The following is a 21,943-nucleotide window of genomic DNA, read 5'->3' on the forward strand; positions in this document are numbered from 1 at the left end:
TTTACCCTTACTCATCCCTGCAGAGTGAAGCCATCAGACCGCAGCAGGCAGCACCTCAGAGCAGCTGGTCCTGATACATTCTCTGTAGGACAAGCCAGATAACCTTTATACTGAGCTCCTCTGGGCATGGCATGACTCACAAAGTCACACTTGTTGCCTTGGCACTCTTTTCCTTTGTGAACCATTGAATGAAAGTGTGTGTTATTGAAGTGCTGAAATTTGATTTTATGGAATAGGATTATCTTTCTGTCGAGGCGTGAAGGAAAAAAGTTGGTGTTATTCTGTGTTTTTCTTATCTTTCTTATCGTCCAAAAAAACCTATTAAGCCAAAAAAAACTTCCCTACCCTCCCTGACGTTATTTAAACAGGAGTAAATTGTACATTTCTTAAGGACTATTTTTAGAGGTGGATTTATACACGTTCAGTGCTATTTCAGAGTATTTACAGCAACAAAATGGTGTATGTGGGACTGATTTAAAAACTACAGTGCCCATGTTCATGGCAACGGAACGTGTCAGCCAGTGTAGCATTGTGGCTCATTGATGTGTATACTGTGGATTGCACAGAGGAAAAAGCTATAACAAACTTTGGCTGCACAACTTTGTTGACTACAAGAAAAAAATAGAATATTGCCAGCTTCATCCTTTTGACAGCATGACCTTTAATTAAATCCTGAAAACATATACTGTACAGCAGTAATTTCAAAATGTGTCAGTTTATTTTGTCTGAGTTTCACACTGCTTGCTTGGAAGCTTGCTTAGTCAAATGGCCTTGCAATGTACATCTTGTCAAGATTGGCTATTGTCTACTAGAAGTGGATGCTTTCACTGACACCTCCATCAAACTGTGTCATACGGACCACTGCAGCTGTAAAACTCTGTTGTACAGAATATAAGAGCTGTCAATATCCTCAGGCAATACAGGTCGAAGCTAGAGTGTCATATTTAGACGCACTTGGTTGGTCTTCTTGGCGTCACTTTTTAACGCTCTGGGTCGGGACGTACGTTTAACTAACACGCGGCACCAGAACGGGACAGTTAGGTTTAGGAAAAGAGTGTGGGTAGGGTTACAAAATGTACGTTTCAGTGACACGCCAGACAAGAACGGGACACGAACCCCGATCTCCTGGGTTAAAGTCCTGTGTTGTTGAAACGTAAATGTTAGGTCTTTCATACTACTCTCTACCATTGTCGCTCTTAATACTACGTCATCTTACAGCGCCGCAGCCAAGCAGCTGCTCTACCCTGTGCGTCCCGTACAGACACTAGAGGGTGATTTTTGCGTCGGTATCCGACGCTGCGAGCCACTGACCAAATGTCAGAAAGAACGGGTTGATTCTGAAGTGCTGGTGCCATTCAAATGGGTGAATTTGTTTCTGTGTGCTGGTTTGACAGCCACATTCTGCTTTATGATTCAGAAATTTGAGGAGCTGGTGGGATAAAATTCCACTGGAATTGTACGTTTTCATGTGACAAAAAAAGAAAGAAATTGAAATTACTTTGTAAGATTTGCTATTTGTACAGCCACAGTGTGTTTTATTAAGACGTTATAAAAGAACAAAAGAAATAAAGGCACATTTTTATGTTATTCACTGTTTTACATGCTGTTGTTTTCATGGTCTATTATCAAACCGGCTTTATTTTGAACCATTTTCAATATTTTGCTCCAACATTGTAAGTATACTAGGCCTTTGTTTGAAGAAACAATCTTTCTCATTAGCCCAATAATTTGTGAGGCTATTTGGGTGGGACAACCTTGGACTAATTCAGAGCTCAAGTTTCGCATTTGGCTGAGCATTAAATGTAGCAATTAGCCCGGTCAAGAACGCCATCATCAAATCTTTTATGAAACAATTACATAACATCCTCATCTAAGCAATTTCTCTCTCTCACACACTCACACACACACACACACACACACACACACACACACACACACACACACACTGTTTCTTTGTGTCCTTTTATCTCTATTTTCTGTTTTGTTTTTCTCTCTCCCATTCTTACTGTTTGACCTTCAGTTTAATATTTGGAGAGATGCTACTGCTGGACGTTCTATTTTTTGTTTTATTGACAGATAAAAAAGTAAGACAAGCTTCAGGGCATTTATAGCTACGCTATCTGAATACTACCAAGTTTACTTTTTAAAGCTTGAAAAGCCTTCGAAAGCTGCAAAGCACTGTTCAAACAACAACAGTTTCTGTCCACCTCTCTCTGGCAAACCCCTTAGTGAGAAAACTATCTATTGGTGTGATAGGAGTTGCTTTTTCATTTTAATTGTAGGCAGGTGAAAGGTCCAGTGGCCATGAAAGGCATGCTGTCGTCTTGATGTAAGCTTGAATAGACAGCTCCTGTCTGCTGCACAATTGCTACTTCTGACTGTCCCTGTGCTACGACCCTGTTGGGTAACGTTTTCAGAGAAAACCCTTTTCCCTCTGTGCAATATATAATCTGTGCAATCGCACTCGATGAAGCAGCAGTTACATCATGCCATGTTTTCTTCTCCAGCTACTTGGAATAGTAAGCAAAAGGCAATCAAATTGAGGAAGCTGATAACTGGCTGAATGTTAAATTCAGTGCTACTTTACTGCCACTTTAATTGACTGTTGGCTAATCCCTGCCCCCCAGAGTTATGTTTGCTACACCTGTCAAGCTTTCCAGTCTAGCATGGCGCTCATGCAGTTTATTGTTATGGAGCTCAAAAGTGTGGTTCTGGTAGTGAAAATCCCAATCATTTTCTCCATAAGGATTTTGTTTAATAGCCATAATGTCTAAACCATCCAAGGTAGACTCATCACGAACTATGGGATTGTGAAACAAAGGTTTATGCATCTGTAGAAGCCACAAGTATGTATGATTGTTGTTTGTTTATCACACATGTGAACCTACGAACGGCTATAGCGAGCTGCTACCACTAAAGTCTATGATCATTTATTATCGTAATAAATCAGTAAAATGTTTTTTGCAATGGGATGTGATGGAAGCTTCGTCCATTGTTTTTAACAGTCTACGGTCAATCCACATAGACCCCCATGTTAAAAAATTCTAAATTTACAGCAGAAACTAACATGTTTCTGTACAGGGTGAATTTTTTTTTTTTTTTTTATAACTCACATGTTCAAATTATATTAAGGCTTAAAGCCATGGACTATAACCATCTACACAAGATAAGGAATTTTATTTTAACCAAGTATCCTGTAGCATAAATGTCTGACCTTTGTAGCACAGCAAACTGCTCAAAAATCGATTGGGAATTCAGCGAGAAATTATGACTTTATGCATGGAGGAGTCGCTTGTATATCCCGATATGGCATATCGCTTCTATTAAAACGGCTGCGGCCATGAGGTATCTATCTATCTATCTATCTATCTATCTATCTATCTATCTATATATGTACACAGTGTTGTATCTTTGTTAGCCTTTTTCAAAATGATTAATGGTCACGATTCATCTCGTAGCTGGTTGGCTTTTTTCCAGGCTTAAAACTGCCTTTATGTAAGCATGTCAATGGAGAAATTAAATGGGGAAAATCACTTCGGGAACCAGAGGCATTCTAGTCTGGATCGACAGTTCGTTTTGTTAATCGTATAACAGCCGGATGTCCCTCGCCTTGCAAAACTTTGTTCGTTTTGGGAAACAACTAAAAGAATTAGAGCTAGCAAGCGACACGCTGAAAATGGCAAGTTTTTTGGATCGTGCAACAAGGCAGGCCTGCTTGGTTCTTTCAGGGAATGATTGTAAAGATTTACAACAAATATGTATACGCCATTTACTATTTAACTGGGACATTTAGGGACTGATTGGCAGGGATTTGCACACAAAATGCACACGGTGATACGCTGGTAGGAGCAAATTACGTTGAAGCAGCAGGTTGAACAGGCTGTGGATGGTAGACATTGGCTTTTAGTATCCTGGCTTTGGGCTCATCTAAACAATATCGCTGATGCTCGGTAGATGGGTACCATGATGTTCTGGTCTGTTTTAATCACGCTCTGCAGAGCCATCCGGTCTTGGGCCATGCACATCCCCTGCCAGTGGGATGTGCCACTTTGCCAGTTTCCAGTCACATGCCAGTTTCCAGTCAAAATGCTTTCTATTGCTCCTCTAGAAAAGTTAACTAACTTGGCACAGGGATTTTGCCTTCTTAAGTTTTCTTAAGAAGTTAAGCCATTGCTTGGGCTTCTCATTCCTCATGATGACAGAGGTTACTGTCAACTAAAAGTAAGCCATATTTTATCAGCTGTAACCTCATGTTATCCCTCTAACTCTGTGAATTGGTTGAAAACACTATCTCTAACTGACTTTGTAATGTTTCCAGTTGCTATGTTTTAAAACAAGAACCCTCTTAAAGAGTCTTAAATATACATATGATGGCAACATACGTCATACATGGCATGCTGTGGCATATGGGCAGCCCACCCAGGTGCAAAACTACGGACAATTGCTGCCCAAGGGATGGTTTTAGGGAACAATCAAGTGTCTTTGTTCTCCTTTTTTTTGGCCATTTGCCTCTATATTTTCTGCTCGTTTGACTGATTGTATATCTGGCTGTAACTTTTGCAAAATAAGTTTCAAACCTCAGTTGGACTTAAAATAAAATATAAAAAAGAATTACATACCCTCTTTGCCTAGATCTCCTACAGCAATCACTGTCAACAGGTCACCTGTGCCTCGCTAGGCACAGGGTGGAGCCATCAATCAGTTGGTTTATTTCTAATTTAATCAAAGAGATATGAAATGAAATAGGTTTTCCTTTGTTTATATGCTTGCCTATGCAAATAATAACCTTGGTGATGTTTTCTAAATTTAGATTTTCCTTTTCTTTTTTTAATAGTGTTATTGTGGTCAATTGGCAATTTGGGCTGAAAAAGCAGGGGAGGGCCCAGTAGTCTCTTCATCTTTCTGTGTGACCAGACACTGTTGGCTAAGAGTGGGAGGCATAACATTCATCACAGGGGGAAGAGTTTATTATTAGTTGTTCACCTTGAAATATAGTTGGCATTCAAATGTTTGCTATGTTCCTGTTGGGATCAGGTTTAAGTGGAAATGTCTTCTGGTTTATCTAATCCCCACGCATTGGTAAAGTCCAATTAGGTAATCCCCATGCAGTGGTTTAGTCCAATAAAGTAATCCCCATGCAGTGGTTTAGTCCAATAAAGGTGGAGCCAGGAGGAATATATAAAACCACTTAGGCGTTGACTGTGAGAGAGTTGTTGTTGGGAGCAACTTTCTGTGAGGCTGTGTTAGTTCATTGTTAGCAGTTCATTTGCTCTGTGTTTATTTTTTGATCTTCTCCTCTGTTCCATTGTGATTTTTGGTTTTTAACCCTTGTGTTGTCACCGGGACCCGAAAGACAACACAAGGGTTAATTCAACATCTGATTTTCTTTTTATACTCCCCTCCAGTGCCAGGCAGCCACACTAAATCCCCTCATTCATGTAGAATTACTGTCACTGATGCTACAAATAGCATTTTCATTATTAAAGAAAACATCATGGTCATTGTATTATACTGAACAGAAACAGACTTTGGTTTCCATATGACTACAATGCTAAGCAGCCCCATGCTACAGTAACAGTAGTGGACATAGCAAGTTCCACTTTCACATGATAGCAAACAAATAAGGAAGAAGATATGTGGGACAGGTGACAAAAACTGAAAGATAATAGTCTAAATACACAATTTTCTTCTTTAGTATCTTAGAAATGTATGCAAATCCTATGTAGGAAAATACTGGACTTTAATTTCATGTGTCCATGTTAATGATCCATACACATTGTAATTAGCCCTTAAGTGGAATGTCAATTTGATGATTACATATGTAAATTTACACACATTTTTACATAACTTATCGGGAAATTATTCTTATTAATATTATGATATCCCTACGGTAAATTGTTTTTGTCAGCATTCACGCTTAAAAAAAAGGTGAAAAGACAAGATTGAGGAGAGTAAATGCCATGCATTTATTTCAGCACTTTGACATATCCCTCAGACAAGATTCATGTCATAACCATACTTTTTTCGCTAAGAGGACCTGGCATTACATGGCATAAACACTACATGAAGATTTACATGTTACAGTATGTTTCCAGTGCTTCTATGGGCAGTATTATGTGCAGTAATTTAAATTGTTGTATAACCTGTAACATTATAGAATTCCAACCACATTTTCCATAACAATATTTTAAACAGTGCTTCTGCATATTGACAAAGGACAAATGTTTGCACCAGAGCTCCCATTGTCTTCCAGTATTTCATTACAGTGATTATGTCACACAGTAGTCCATCCACATCTCATTCCCACAGTGGAAATAATGACAGTAGAACAGGAGGGCAGACGTTTCCACATTGTCAAAGTGCAGCTCTGAGCACAACAGGAACAACATGTACTATATGGCAGTATATGCGCGTCTTTTTCTGGGTTAGCTTTAATCAACGTTCACATCCTTTTTCACGGTTAGTACTTCAGAAGAACATACACTCTTGGATGAGACTGGGGAAAACAGAGGATACATCAGAGGATACAGGAATAAATACAGCATTTTAATGCATGATAATAATTTATACTGGCATGAATAGCACTTCTTCTCATATAATAGTATGTACGCAGATAGCTTTGATTCCTGTTTGGTATACGTTCTGATAATGGCTGCAGAATTCTACCCACTCGTCAAACAGTACCAGTAATGATAATTTGAATTTGCATGTGCCTCTGTGTACTGTGATTAACAATTTTGATGGCGAATAACACAATTCATTTTACAGTAGCATAGAATTATTATTAGGACATGATGAGGCCCAACGGAATGAATACTTGAAAGAGTAACAGCATGTCACACTAATGTACCCGCATGGAGAGGTGTGTTATGCAGCTGGAGGGCCATACAGTGTGTGATGTTTGTCATTTCGTAGAGTCCAAGCATCCTAGGAGCTTGTCTGATTGTTTGGATGATCGCTATACTACTAAGTTTCAGAATTATCACTAACTGAGTCGTGGGTGGGTAGTTGTCTTCCTTTGTGCTATCTTTCACATTTGTTGGAAGCCGTCAAGTTTTTGGGAGTCGGGACCTGTGACAGCTGCTGTCACTTGCGTTGTTGGTGTGTCAATCAGCGCGCGTGTGTTTGTGTGTGTGTGTGTTGTCAAGTGTTGTGGTATTGTGGTGACGCAGAGGAGGAGAGATTCTGTCGATAGCTTGATCTGCTGTCTCTCAGTGCTTCATGCAGTTCGCTAAGTTGCCTTCCACATGTCATCGTGTCACCACGTCTTTCTTCCTCCGCTCATCTGTAGACTATAGGGTTCTCTCTCTCTCTCTCTCTCTCTCTCTCTCTCTCTCTCTCTCTCTCTCTTTCTCTCTCTCTCTCTCTCTGCTGGGGTGCAGTGGAGGATCCTGGACTATAGAGGCAGACGGATGTGCATGGCAGAACTATTGGCCCGCGCAGCCAAAATGTAGATGGCACTCTCCTTTAAAAAGTCTTCCCAGGTCACTGGCCTGTTGAATAAAGAGAGGTTTTTGTATTTAATAGTAAAAAAAAACAAAAAACACTTTGCAATCATTTGTTTTCAATGAATGACTAAAATTAGTGGTCTGGATAAGGTTAAGCCGCCTACACAAGAGCCGTGGCAAAACCGCAAGGTAGGGCGCAGAGCAAAGAGGTGCAGCGCAGTAACGTTCTGGAATTAGTTGCGCCTTGAAAGGTCAGCGGCAACGAGGTCAAAGTTGAAATAATTTGAACTTTAAAAGCCAAGGGTAGTGCTGCGCCTAGTTGGGCGGCAACGCTCTCCCCCAATAGGAAAACAATGGAACGGCCAGCGCAGAGCAGTTTTACCGCAGATCATGTGTAGGTGGCTTTAGGGTCATGAATCATGAGCCACTAAACACAAGAAATAGATGCCAACAGTGAAAAGGCTTTTGTTTGTTTGACTATAGTTTCTATACTTTTCTTAGTGTCAACAAAAAGCCCAAAATCAACAATGAATTGAATCTACTAACAAGTACACATCTGTAGCCAAATCCTGATGTATCTTATTTATGTGTGTAATAGAGCTCAAGTTTTGCCCCAAAAAACTATTAAAAACACATCAATGAGCTACACTGTTGCACTCTGTGACCTATCCCTTCATTACAATGAACATGGCCACTGTAGTTTATTTTGAGTCAATCCTACAAACACCATTCTGGTGCCAAAGATACTCACTATTGTGTGCCAAATGTGTATTTATCCACGGGTAGAAATAGTCCCCGACAAATGCATTGTTCACTCATGTTAGAGTATTTGCTGAAACCCATAGTGCCCAGCTGTTTTCACAATGTACACTTGAGTTACAACAACTTCCTTGTTCATCACTAAACACTCAAAATGGCCACCCACACTGTTTGACTTTAATTATTAATTATTCAAAATGAAAGTAAATAAATGGGACCCATTTTTAAACATTCATTATTTCTGTCTTCATAGGAGCAAATGGTCCATTCAAAATGGTATGAAAGTTGGAAAATACTGAGATGGACTAACCAGATTGTTGTTTTTTTTTCATGGATTTTTTTTGACAATCAGAAAAACAGAATTACACCAGCTTTTTCTTGACCGCCATAAAAAATATAATTCTGATCTTTATTTTTGGTCTCGCTCATGATAACCACACTAAATATGAGCATGTGAAGGTGTTACCCCACACAGCATACACCACTGTACGTAAGGGATAGTGTAGAGCGAGCTGCTCGTTATTGCGAATTAAAACCCCAACAAGGTGTCTTGAATCAGTCTGAAGTGTCCCGCTTTGACACTGCTTATTACACGGCTACTCATAGGTCACCCATCCCGGTCAGGACGGTTAACTTTACCAGTGATGAGCCACGGAAGCCAGGTCGCCCTGGTGAGCTAAAAATGGAGCTAACTAATGTTCTGCTTGCACGGTTGCCATTAGCGCCGTTAGCAATCCCTGTTTCCTCCACTCTCTCTCTCCCTTTGTGATCCTCTGATCAGTAGTATGAGCTCTGTATGAGCACAAATATTGATTTAAAAACAATTTTATTGATTTAAAAATGGTCCTCCAGAGTCCATGATCCAAATTCTGTCCATGGCAATGGCCTGTTATACAGAAATAACAGACCGTAGAGTGCCGTGATTGACCAATTAGAATTGAGTATTCAACCAAGCTGCGTAATAAAATTCAGTAACCATGCAGTAAAAAATTATTTGGTAATATCATTTGAATAAGTATCTGGCCTCTGCTCTGCTGTAATTTGCCTCCTGCTGCTTTGGAAATTCATTTATGAAACAAAAACAATTTTGTCAAACATTTTGTCTGCATGTTCTGCTAATTAGCATTCAACTTAATATGACTCTTGTGTAGCTCTTTTTTTAATTGTGGCTCCCTGTAGTCACTGCCTCAGTGCTGATGCATGAGCTGCAATTATTGCAAAATGTTCTAATGTGGCATGAAGAAAAGTCTCAAAAGTCATGTTATGCCAAATAGGATTTGTCTTCATTATCTGGGGATAGTTAGAAAGTGAGTTTCAGGTCACTTGAAGGGGCAGCGAAGCCTAAACCAGGAAAGCCGTTTCCATCCACGCTGCAGTCTTCTCGGTTGTTGCACTCAACATGAATCCTACTTTTGCTGCCCACAAAATGATTCCTGTATTTGCACAGCGGGGACCACTGCAGGGACACGACAGCCGTACGGTGGGAAAAAGGCTTATTCTAATAGGGTTAATAAGTTTATGCTAATTTCACTGCTGAAGGCAGTTTGCCTGCCTTTAAAGCCTTTTAGAAGCAAGAGCCTGTGAGAGGAGAGCTTCAACAAATTGATGTCTAATGCAAGGCTGTACTATTGTAAGGAATTTCTAACCATTTATTTCCCCGCCTCACACACATTCACTAAAAATATGAGAGGACAAACCTGCTGTCTTCAGTCTTGCTCCTTTCACTGCCAGAGCTGGCTGGGCTGCTCTCGCATATGGGGCCAACATGACTTATACTGTACCAAAGGACAGAAAAGTATGAGTTAGATAGGAGAATACATCAACGGTCAATGAAAGGATAAGACATTTCCTTGTGCTGTAAAAAGAGAGAAACAAGGGAATTTATAAAAAAGAAAAATGCACCCTAAATTGTTTAATCTTCTCAACTTTTTGAACAAAGGAGAACCCATGATGATATCCCTGCGAAACGAGCACATTTTCTGATCCACAGCTGTAATTTTTGCATGCAAATAAAACTCATTTGGTTGGAATATTGGTTAGCCCACAGTTAGTCAGTATGTCATTGTATTTAGACAAATCTGAGGTCATATGAAGAGGCAGAAGCCGCCACTTGTGAACCTGTGTATAACACTGTAATGCTTGTGAAGGATTCAAGTTTCAAGGATTGTACTTTCTAAGTGCTAAGAAATATGTCCAAGGGATCATGTGAAAGGTATAGTCACCAGATGTCTTAAAAATCCAGTTTTAACAGACTGCAAGAAGTCTTTTTTTTGGACTGTGCTGTTATCAGCTGCTCCAACAGTAAACTTCAACTTGGTAAAATTTGGAAAGTCCCAATCTCCGCTCCATAAAATTAATTTACCTCCCATAAATATCCACCAAATCCTCATGTTTATGTCAATGTTCATTGTGAGCTCCATGCCGACAAGGGATGGACCAGGAACCACACAGTGTAGAGAGGGGCACATAACACGTGAGCCATCACCCTGCTGATCTGATACAGTATGTGTTTGATTTTTATTACATGGTGCATTTCTTCAGAATAGAATGCAAGGAATCACAGTCATTCCTGGTAAAGTTAAATGCAATTAGCTACTCCAACCACTATACTTCATTTCCAGACTGTGGAGCTATGACCGAAGAGGTACCATTATTCTTCTGACCGGTTTCTGTCATAACGATGTTTTCAGCTCCACTCTGGCACTGCAATAATGGCCGCAGTGCTTGAGAGCACAAAACGTAAATCAGTCAACGGATTCATTTATAGGCCTAAAAGTGTCATGAGATGACATCACTGTCGTCCGCCTTAAATAAACTAACAATTGTTGTTTTTTAATCATGAATTAATCTTTTGATTGTTTTTCATGTATTATTGCAACACATTCTCACTCCCAACATACGGCCACTTGGTCAGGACACCTTAGCCGCTTGTTTTAATGCTCTGAATACCCCTTTGGAGTAATTTATCATGCACAGTATGGTTAGGTTTGGTCAACAAAACTACTTGGGTAGGTTTTAGGAACAGATCGTAGTTTGGGTTAAAATATGTTTGTAACGTAACTTACGTACATGTTAGTAAAGTGTTATGTACGTAATTTATCTAAAATAAGTCAACATTGATAGCGGTCCCCTGGGTGAATGTCCTGTGTTTGTTTTACCCATCCTTCCACCCCATCTTCCCCTACACTACTACACTACACTTTGTATTGATTTGTATTGATTTTTATTACTATCCTCCCTACGCGCACTTTGTTGCTCTTTGTACTACGTCATCTCACAGCGCCCCGGTCAAGCAGTGAGCACTTTTAGTTACGGTTACGGATCTGATTTGCTGACTTCCCTTAACTACCTTGATCTAACATGCCAGAGGCTGTTCAGCTTGGAGACCTGTAGGGTGCCTTGTGCGTCAGTATCAGACGCTGAGGGCCACTGTCCACGCTGCCGTATTTGGTGAGTTGGGAGTGAGAACGTGTTGATAATTGATTTAGGCTATATAGTATATAAAATATGAGAAAAGCCCATTACAGTTCGCCAGAGGTCATGAGGTAACCTCTTCAAACAACTTGTTTTGTCCACCAACGTTCTAAAAGTCCAAGACAATCATCTCACTGTCATAAAACAGAGAAAAGCATTGCTTTAGGATAATGACTTTACTGTCCAAATTCAGTGTGTTATTGGTGCAATGTAAATTCTGAAAAAAAAACTTTACTTTTTAAGGACAACCTACTAGCTTTTCTTCCTCAGCAGATATAGTCTGTTCCATTCACACTAATGGAAAGCTAGAAAGTGGACCTAAAGTAAACATCTGCCTGCCTCTATGGGAATTTAACATAGGGGTGTACTCACTTTTGTTGCCAGCGGTTTAGACATTAATGGCTGTGTTGAGTTATTTTGAGGGGACAGCACATTTACACTGTTATACAAGCTGTATACTAATAATACTAACTTAATAATCTTCAGTGTTGTCCCATTAAAAGATGTAATGAAATATTTAGTAAAATATGAGGAGTGTCTCACTTTTGTGAGATACTGTGTGTGTGTGTGTATATATATATATATATATATATATATATATTATAGAGCAAGAAAATGTTACTTCAGTTCACTAGAAACCAAAATGTCTCTTCCACACTTACATGAGTCATGAGTTTTTGATCTTTCAGAGTCAGACAGAATCTCTTTTGATGAACCTTCTGAATGATGTTCTCACTGAAAAACGTGCTTTCACTTCACAAGCAACTCACACTGTTGCTTGTGAAGGTCTATAATCCAGTGATCAAAGGGAGAAAAGTTTTCTAACTCATTTTTGTTTTATTTGCTTTTCAATGAGCATGCGAATGAGGTTGCATTTTGGTGTGGACCTGATGTGCCCAGTGCACACTCACACCCCTTTGGTCCACAATGTCCTCTTACATTGATAAGTGAGGCTTATAAAGTGAAGCTCCCCTAAAGAGAACTAAAGGCTTTCTATTTGATCCCTATGTTTAGAGGAATTTTCTCCATGCAAGACCTACATAATCATATGAAGGGCTCACATTCAAGGATGCATGTGTCTCTGATTGCTGTATTTTTGAAAACATAAAGCTTCTCTCTCTCTCTCTTTTTTTTTTTTTTAAGAGCGAGGGTGAAATTACGAATGAAATCTAAATCAAGGGGTTGTCTGAGAATACTTGCAGAGTGCTCAAGGGTTTTGAAGTGAGGAAAAGGAGGCAAGCCATGCAGTGCTGAGTCACACTCACCCACAATACAAAGGAGAGCAGAGTCCCATGAGTCTGTGGTGAATGGCGCATGTTGAATAGGTGAGAGGGACGAAATGGTACAGCATAGGAAATTTGACAGCACAAGGTTATAAGCAGTAACAAGCACATGCACACATACACATACAGTGAAAAGTACATCTATGCCAGTACAAATAGCATTTACTTTACAAATGCATTAGTGCAACTGCTTAGCAATTTAGCATATATATATATATATATATATATACATATATATATATATATATATAGTTATATATATATATGGTATGTGTAAAATGTATGTATGTATATGTGATGTATATGTGTGTATGTGTATATGTGTGTATATGTGTGTAGTATGTAGTGTATATATGTGTAGTATATATATATATATATATATATATATATATATATATATATATATATATATGTATATATGTGTGTATATATATATATATATATATATGTGTATATATATGTGTGTGTGTATATATATATGTGTATATTATATATATATATGTGTGTGTATATATATGTATGTGTGTATATATATATATATATGTATATGTGTGTATGTGTGTATATATATATATATATATATATATATATATAGTATGTGTATATATATAGTAGTATGTGTGTGTGTGTGTATATATATATATATATATATATATATATATATATATATATATATTTAAATTTCCCATGTATTGTGCAATATTGCATTTTCTGCCATAAATAATAGTAACCATCAAGTAGAGACTACAAGGCATGGACATCATACAAACAGCAGCTGTACAATGCAATCCAGTACAATAATCATCCAGTAAAGACAGCGTTTCTGAAGCTAATGATCTTCAATTTTTGATAAGACTTTGTCAGAAAGGCGATTCAACTCTCTGGTCATTTTCCCGGCTGTGCTTTGTGGTGGAGCTGCACCGGATTGCATTATATTGTGAAAAGTATCTAATATTGTGTCTCTCCTTTGATCTAGTAGGAACACAAATGTATTTGTTGCAGGGTTGCTGTATTGGATTTACCCTATAATGTACATAGGTTTCAGTTATTGTGTCCAGACCCTATAGACATTTCAGATCCGAGCCGAACAAAGCGCAAACAGCTATGCATTGAGTCTCCTTCAAAAGTCTTCAAAAGAACACAGTTCAAGTAAGTTTCAAGCAAAAGCAACCAGCTTCATAATTCTAATACATGACAATTTATTAATAGCAGGATACTCAGCATCAAAGCGGCGGATAACTAAGTGCCTGCTAAAGACATGAGTGGCAGCACAGAATACATTAAGTGAAACACATTAGTTTGGTGCGTTTTAATATGAAAGGAGGAACTGGCTGCATTAACTTTTCACTTTTTTTCTTTTCATATAGACATGATTTATATGTTTGATTTTGCTCATCGCAAGTCCCTTTGCAATTTCTCTTGTCGCGCTTGTGTGAGCATTCATTGCATTCTGCAATGGAGATGTGCCAGTGGAAAAGCAATGCCTTCAATTCTTCAGTGATCTGTCTCAGCAGAGAGCTCCTCTGCAGAGGGACAGAGAAACAACATTATTCCGCCCCATGTCTTGTTACAGCGCAGAGCGAGACAGAGGTAAACAATAAGTCCAGTTTGTGCTGCATTACCTTGGGGCAATTGTAGTCAAAGCAGATACCTGATGGTTCATAGCTGTGGGTTTTGCTGTGGTACTTATGGTACCGTGGTACAAGAATACCTGTAATAGCTGTTTTAAAGTTTACAGCATCTCCAAAGGCTGGAGCAAATGAGCCCTGCAACCTCGCAGATTGTCTTGATTGTGATGACATTTCAAAAGCTACTATATGCCTGGATGCCTTATTGACAGACAGTGCACATTACCCCCTTCATCGGAGGTCAGAACACTTTGGCGAAAAACACTTAGTTGATTAGGTTCAGGTTGTGATTTAAGGCCTTTCTCCTTAATATATAATATAATAAGATAATTTGTCAGTGAAGAGTGGCAGTGCATTCTGATGCATTAACATTCCATCTTAGCAATACTTTAAACAGTAACTGCAGTAACTAATTAGTGAACATAACATTGACATATCATCACCTTTTAGGTTGACATGGTGAACAGTTGCTTGATTACACATCTAGCAGTTACAGAAACAGTATTATTAATTTGGAGTTGTGGTTTTTTGTTCACCTGATGAATGTAAGTCTATTATGCACTCTTTTAGTTGTTTTTGGTTTGTATTAACTCTTGAAGAAAATATGTGCTTTGAAAATGAAAACATGTCTTATATTTTAGATTCTTCAAAGTAGCCACCCTTTGCTTTTTTGGTAACTCTGCAAACCCTTGGTGTTCTCTCAATGAGCTTCATGAGGTAGTCACCTGAAATGGTTTTCACTTTACAGGTGTGACTTGTCAGGGTTAATTAGTGGAATTTGTTCCCTTATTAATAAAAAAAGCAAAGGGTGGCTACTTTGAAGAATCTAAAATATAAGACATGTTTTCAGTTATTTCACACTTTTTTGTTAAGTACATAATTCCATATGTGTTCATTCATAGTTTTGATGCCTTCAGTGAGAATCTACAATGTAAATAGTCATGAAAATAAAAAGGAAACGCATTGAATGAGAAGGTGTGTCCAAACTTTTGGCCTGTACTGTGTGGGTGTGTGTGTGTATATTTATATATATAATAAAATATTGTTTATAGCTGCTTTATGATCTAAAAATATAGAAGGGAGATACATGAAAACCAAACAGCAACAAATATAAAATAACTACATTAATTTGTTTAATTATTGCTAGTAGTTTCTTGGAAGTAGTAATAGTATTGTTTATAAAACAGAAATGAATGTAAATGATGCATGCAAAAATGTGATGCAAATGTAGCTCTATTATACGATGTTTTGATTTGGTGCTATTATGTAAGCCTAACACCGAAAACACACCAAACCAAGTACATGTTTTCTGCGACCAGAAGGAGTGTTAATGTGTTTCAAGGGAAAAGCAATTATTTGTCAACATAAGTCAACATGTCGCAGAAGTCACAGGACTTTGTTATCGATTGGCTGTGGGTATTTTCTGGCCGCACTCGCAGCTAAAAGTTAAACTATCCCCAACTATTAGTTTGGCCGCACAAGTTCAATTAGGTTTGCAGCCCATGTTTTGGGTGGAACTGACACTAAAGTTTTCCATTTTCCATCATTGATGCTGAAAACAGAAGCTTGTCTCAACTGATTTATCATTTGATATTTTGGGCAAGTAAAGATGTGTGTCATCTGCAAAGCATTTAAAATGGACACAGTTATGTGAAGACTATGTCCACCAGTGGAAGAATATGTATTGAGGAAAGAACACAGCTTGTTATCTTGCTTCCAGTCTTCATTTTCACTGTCTCTACTCCATAAGCAGCCAAACCTAGCTGCAGTTTGCATGCAGATGAGAGCCTTACTTCCCAAACTCCCACCATACTTGAACATTGACATGGGCCTTTGATCTTAGTCTAGACTTGAAATACTTTCATTTTCTAAAAGTATTCAAAATAATGTTCTAGGTTTAATTGTTTAATAGTTACTATGTACTGTATGTACTATGCTTTACTGATCCTCTACTTGTGCGCTCACCTCACGTTGCAAGACTGCGAGTCTTTGCTGAGTTTGTGGAACCAAGACTGCTGGGCCTGGCGGCATTCTGCTTTTGTGATCACACCGTCTTTATCCAGGTCCAGACCCAGGAACACTGACCGTGCGTTGTTTCTCTCCTTGGCAGTCAGCAGACGCACCATTGAGTTCTAAAACAAATTAAAATCCAAAGAGATTAGTTGGCCTGGATCTATTAATTCCCTTCCTTTTTCATGCATGTGATTGTTGTAATTTAGGGGCATGGAAAAGGTATTTTAGGGCTGATTTCTATGGCCTTAATCATTCTCAATCACATTAGCACTATATGACATAATCTGCTAGCACTGCTTTACCCTGTGTTACCGCACAGTCACACAGTCCACAAATTGCAAATTGAATCTCACAAACTAAAAAAAACTGCTGTGACAATAAAAATGAGTCATTCAGGCAGGTGGATGCAAGCTATTTTTGTTTCATTTCCCTCCGATCCTTACTATCAAAACTAACTTTGACATAAAGTAGTCTCTGATCTGTGTTCCTGCATTCTCTACAAGGCTGATAAGATAGTATTTAGACCGACCGGAGGATAGAATGCCTTTGCCATACACTTGCACAGAGAAACAACATTATTCCGCCCCATGTCTTGTTACAGCGCAGAGCGAGACAGAGGTAAACAATAAGTCCAGTTTGTGCTGCATTACCTTGGGGCAATTGTAGTCAAAGCAGATACCTGATGGTTCATAGCTGTGGGTTTTGCTTTGGTACTTATGGTACCGTGGTACAAGAATACCTGTAATAGCTGTTTTAAAGTTTACAGCATCTCCAACGGCTGGAGAAAATGAGCCCTGCAACCTCGCAGATTGTCTTGATTGTGATGACATTTCAAAAGCTACTGTATGCCTGGATGCCTTATTGACAGACAGTGCACATTACCCCCTTCATCGGCGGTCAGAACACTTTGGCGAAAAACACTTAGTTGATTAGGTATGCAATGCTATGCTTGAAGATTACTATTGCTGATCTCTGCCCCAGTAAATGAAAGAATGTAAACACCATTACTTTGGCTATGACTGACTGCAAGACAAGTCTCTTCTTAAAGAGTGAGATAAGCATAACCTTCTCATCACTCTAGTTGCTCTATATCACAAAGTGAATTAAAGAATATAAACACAGCTTGAGTTATACCATGGCCATGGAAAATTCTGGACTGGATTTGGTTGGAAGGTGTGGATTAATAGGGTGAAGTAGAGAAGACCAGAGAGAAAATGCAACGTCATCTCTGCCGGAAAGACTATTTTAATAAAATGATGTAGCAGGATGCAGCGGCGTTTTTTTGTTTTGTAAGTTGAGCATGGTCACGATTTGAGAACGTTCGAAATTCCATACTAACATGCTATTTAATAGGTTAAAATACAGCAGCATGTGATTACTTAGTAGGTCCAAAACCTTATGAAATCAATAGTACGAGAATTGCAAACCATGTCTGGGGAAATATTATAGTATGCAAACAATTGACACTACGCCGGCATAAATTTCCCATAATGCAATGTTGTAGTAACAACGTTCATAACAGAAAAACGCACAGTGACCAAGGTAGCTCTGTAACATCAACAATGCTTTAATACATTTTTGATTTTGTCACCTGACTAGTCGCTTACCCTTTCCAGTAATTTGTCCAGTGATGTCAGTAGAGCTGAGGTTGACACTGGTTACCATGGTAAAGCATCTCCAACCGGAAAAGATGCTCTCGGGAAGTGACTTGATAATTACAGCTCAGTGCGTCCGAAAAAGATACATACATACATACATACTGTTTATTCACACCAAAGGTTGAATAACCAAAGTATGTAAGTATGTTGAACGATAGTACACATATTGAGTATGTAGTGCATAGTATGCATAATATAGTATCGGACGCAGCCCTGGCTCAGTCTTGTGAACTTCTTCCTGTTTAGCTTGATGTTGCCTAGCAACACAGAACGCAAGATATTAACGATTCAAGAACTGTATTTCGTGGTGTTTAAAACGAAAAAGTGATTAAAATTATAAAAAAAAAGGATTTTCAATTTGATTACACATGGTATTTTGTTAGCAAAGGGTGTAAGCGGGATAATGCCCTCCAAGTTTGTTCCATGTTTATGACGTGTGATGCTTTACTCTTGCTGTACAAACTAGTGAGGAGGATATTTAAGGATATTTTTTAGGGCGCCATTGGATACCCTAGCCAATTCTGGGAGTTTACAAGCTGTTTTATAATTATGTTTTGAATATATTCAACTTGTTTCCTCATTCTAATACTTTACCTCCGTGCGAAACTTCCTCAAGACTGCCATAGACTCAAAGTAAAGGAAGTCCGACCATTCAATGTGACCCTTCTTCTCAGGATCCAGCGCTGCAAACTGGGCGAGGACTTCCTCCTCTTGCTCATCAGTTAGGTCCTTATCAAACTGCTGCTTGGATACAAAGTGGCGGTACTGCAGCAGCTCATCTGACACCAGGCATGACTCTGCAGCAAGGAACAATTCATGACATCAGACCTAATTAGTGACCGAGCAGGCTTCCCGATGTAATTAACTTATTGTGACTCATTCTCTACAAAAGGCAAGACCACCTCCCACTGTTTGCCCTACATTCAAGCTGCAGAATAATATCACATCTGGAAGTAGACAGTGGTGAGGGCAAATAATGTGATACCTCTGAAAATGATATGATCTAAGATATAAGGAAGAAAACAGTGTATGCAGTACACAATGGTTTTTTTCACAAAACCTTTTTTCAAAATACATACAGTATGGTCAAGATTAAAAACAAACAAAACTGACAAAGTACTACTACTACTTTTCTTTTTATTATAATTTCCTTTCGGGAGTTTGGAATCTTTTGTGAAGAAAAGCCAAATGTGGAGAATTAACTTTGGAAATATAAAATCAAGACTCTACAAAGATTCTACGGCCAACATTACCATCCTTAAACCTATATTAGACATCCCCTAACTGCCAAATGTTTAATGAAATGGACAGTATTATCAAAACGCATTTTTTAACCTTGATCTGGTGACTCACCTGGGATGATCTTGCACTGCTTAAACGTCTCCAGAAGGCTGTACATCTCTTCCTCTGTTAGGAGTAGATTCAAATTATCCTGCAGAGAATGGTGAGATGAGGGCAGAGAATTACACTTTATAAAAAAGTGACGCTCTCACAATTTCTTTTATAGTCGAGTGGTACATTGCTTGATGTTTAATATTTGAGTGTGCTCTAATTACATGGACTTAGTCCCAGATGGGCCACCCTCCAATTAGCCGCACAAGCACACAAAGTGTTGGATTATGAATCCATACAAGCTACTAGTGTTTCCCAGGTGATTCACATGTGTGGCTCTATCTCTTGATACAATAATAAAGAATAATGAAGAGTGTGAAAGCAAGCTGGAAAGAAAAGAGAGCTTTCCAGTTGATTTCGATTAAAACAGTTACAGTAAGTGCAAAGTGGCATGAGGCTAGATATTTCATAAAATTAAAAAAAAGTTTGGTTGCATGAAATATGCCATGTCATGCTAGTGAATAGTATGTTTCCCCTCTTACAATTAAATCCAGAAGTAGTGTAAACTCATTCTACTTTAATGGCAAAGGGCACAGTTCAATTACCGTAAATGAGAGCATTGATCTTCTTAAAATACACAAAAACATAAATGTCAATGAAATATGCAAGTATATGAAAAATGTATACGGATAACAAGCAAAAAAAAAGAGAAAAAAAAATTGAACACTTAATCAGTTTTTGGAAATGAACACGAAAGACATGTACGAAAGACATGTATAAAATATATATATATATATATATATATATATATATATATATATATATATATATATATATATGTATATTAATCGTCATATTAATCGCATGTTTTATCACATGATTAAAATTCTATTATTTTGCATTTCAGAACTGTTTTTAAGTACATATTAACAATGGGAAGCAATTCTTACCAGTGTATCTTGATTGGGAATCAAATGAATGCAAAGAAAGTGACTTTATGAACTTGATTTTAAGATTTGTATTTGTTTATTATTTATTTACTGTAAACAATGAATGAGTGAATCTAGTCACACATTTGAATCTAGAGTCAATATAGTGTGCAGTAACTCCTAAAAAATGTTCATTACTCACTGACGTCCAGTGATCACCTCGCATCACTTTGCAGCAGTTCCAGAGGGCTGCTTTCTCCGTGTCGTACAGGCTGTGTGTTCTCTTAATACATCCATGCTGTGTATGCGTGCGTGAAACTACTGTCCCCCTTCGACGGCAATGTATAAGACGGGTAAGAACATGTCAACCGTAGTCTTTAAGACCCAAGACTGCTACGATGCTGACAGGTCTGCAGTTAGTTGCCACCCACTTTTTCGCAAGAGCTGTAGTTATTTTTTGGGATTTGGTTTCATCCGCAGGTCGGCAAGTAGCACTCTCCAAAATAGTGCTTTGCCTGAGCCTGCTAGCATCAACCTGAGTCCCGTTAACTGTACTACTATGCTTAGTTCGTAGGTGGTAGCTCAAGCTTGAGGTGCTTCTGTGATATTTTAATGTGCATATGGCTTTCGACCCATCCGGGAGTTTTGGAAAATAAGAAGCGCCATTCAGAATTGTGTTGCTGCTGTCTTTCTCCATCATGCCTGCAGCCTGCAGCAGCAGGATGTGTTACAAGGAAGTATGGCAAAGTGCAGCAAAGGGTCATGTTAGGCACGACACGAAGCTGAGTGAAGTGAAAATAAGTTAATAAATGGCTGCATGCGATTAATGCCATTAAAAAAAATTAACGCGTTATGCTCAGCCCTTAATTGCATCATGATTAACGCGTTAATGCTGACAGCATAATTTGTGCATGTATACGTTTCTTCCCAGACATCAGCAAATCACAGGAGAAGCTGATTTAAATATTTATATTTGTATATTATTTGTACATTATTTATTAGATGGCATAATGAAACTTTAATGATGCCTTTTGGATTACTGAGGTTCATCAATTACAGTTAGTTTATAGGCCTTGTTCTGTCAGGGCTTCAAAAAATCCACATCTAAATGAAAATGTGCAACCCTTTAAAAAACTAATGAAAAAACACCCTCAAGCTCAGAAAGTAACAGCAAAATCAAAAAAAAAGGTCAACCAACAAGTATTTCAAAATGATAAAGTAACACTGAAATACCCCTGAAATAAATAAGATGAGTTCAAGGAGCTGGTTAAAACACTACTCAGACATAACTTGCCCTCGCCTCACACACTGCCTCATCAAGATCACAGTAACTGCCAACACCTTCCTTACCCCGCTGTCTGCAGTGTTTACAGATCAAGAGTGTGTACTACATGTGTAGCTAGCTATTCATTTACTAAT

The 21,943-nt window shown here is 38.4% G+C and overlaps 1 protein-coding gene and 1 long non-coding RNA gene across 4 annotated transcripts in view; one reads left to right on the forward strand and one right to left on the reverse strand.

Annotated features, from left to right (window-relative positions):
- Nucleotides 1-21,943, forward strand: part of LOC120545503 — a 33,081-nt gene that overhangs the window by 2,519 nt on the left and 8,619 nt on the right. Inside the window, exon 1 of one of the 2 annotated variants that reach the window (XR_005636705.1) lies at nucleotides 4,134-4,221. The exons of the other annotated variant lie outside the window; for it this stretch is intronic. This is a non-coding gene — a long non-coding RNA (uncharacterized LOC120545503). Of the gene's footprint in view, nucleotides 1-4,133; nucleotides 4,222-21,943 lie in introns of those variants that run through there. 2 annotated transcript variants of the gene reach the window in all.
- The window catches only part of phf24 (PHD finger protein 24), a 36,488-nt gene continuing 20,487 nt past the window's right edge, over nucleotides 5,943-21,943 (reverse strand). Inside the window, exons 4-9 of one of the 2 annotated variants that reach the window (XM_039779879.1) lie at nucleotides 19,617-19,695; nucleotides 18,858-19,060; nucleotides 16,558-16,724; nucleotides 12,947-12,979; nucleotides 9,905-9,982; nucleotides 5,943-7,493 (exon numbers count right to left, since the gene is read on the reverse strand). In XM_039779879.1, the coding sequence (XP_039635813.1) occupies nucleotides 7,397-7,493; nucleotides 9,905-9,982; nucleotides 12,947-12,979; nucleotides 16,558-16,724; nucleotides 18,858-19,060; nucleotides 19,617-19,695 (657 nt within the window). In that variant the 3' untranslated portion in view covers nucleotides 5,943-7,396. The remainder of the gene's footprint in view (nucleotides 7,494-9,904; nucleotides 9,983-12,946; nucleotides 12,980-16,557; nucleotides 16,725-18,857; nucleotides 19,061-19,616; nucleotides 19,696-21,943) is intronic. The other variant, XM_039779881.1, reaches the window with a different exon arrangement.

The sequence above is a fragment of the Perca fluviatilis genome, chromosome 17 (genome assembly GCF_010015445.1).
Source record: "Perca fluviatilis chromosome 17, GENO_Pfluv_1.0, whole genome shotgun sequence".
In the NCBI taxonomy this organism is placed as follows: Eukaryota; Metazoa; Chordata; class Actinopteri; order Perciformes; family Percidae; genus Perca; species Perca fluviatilis.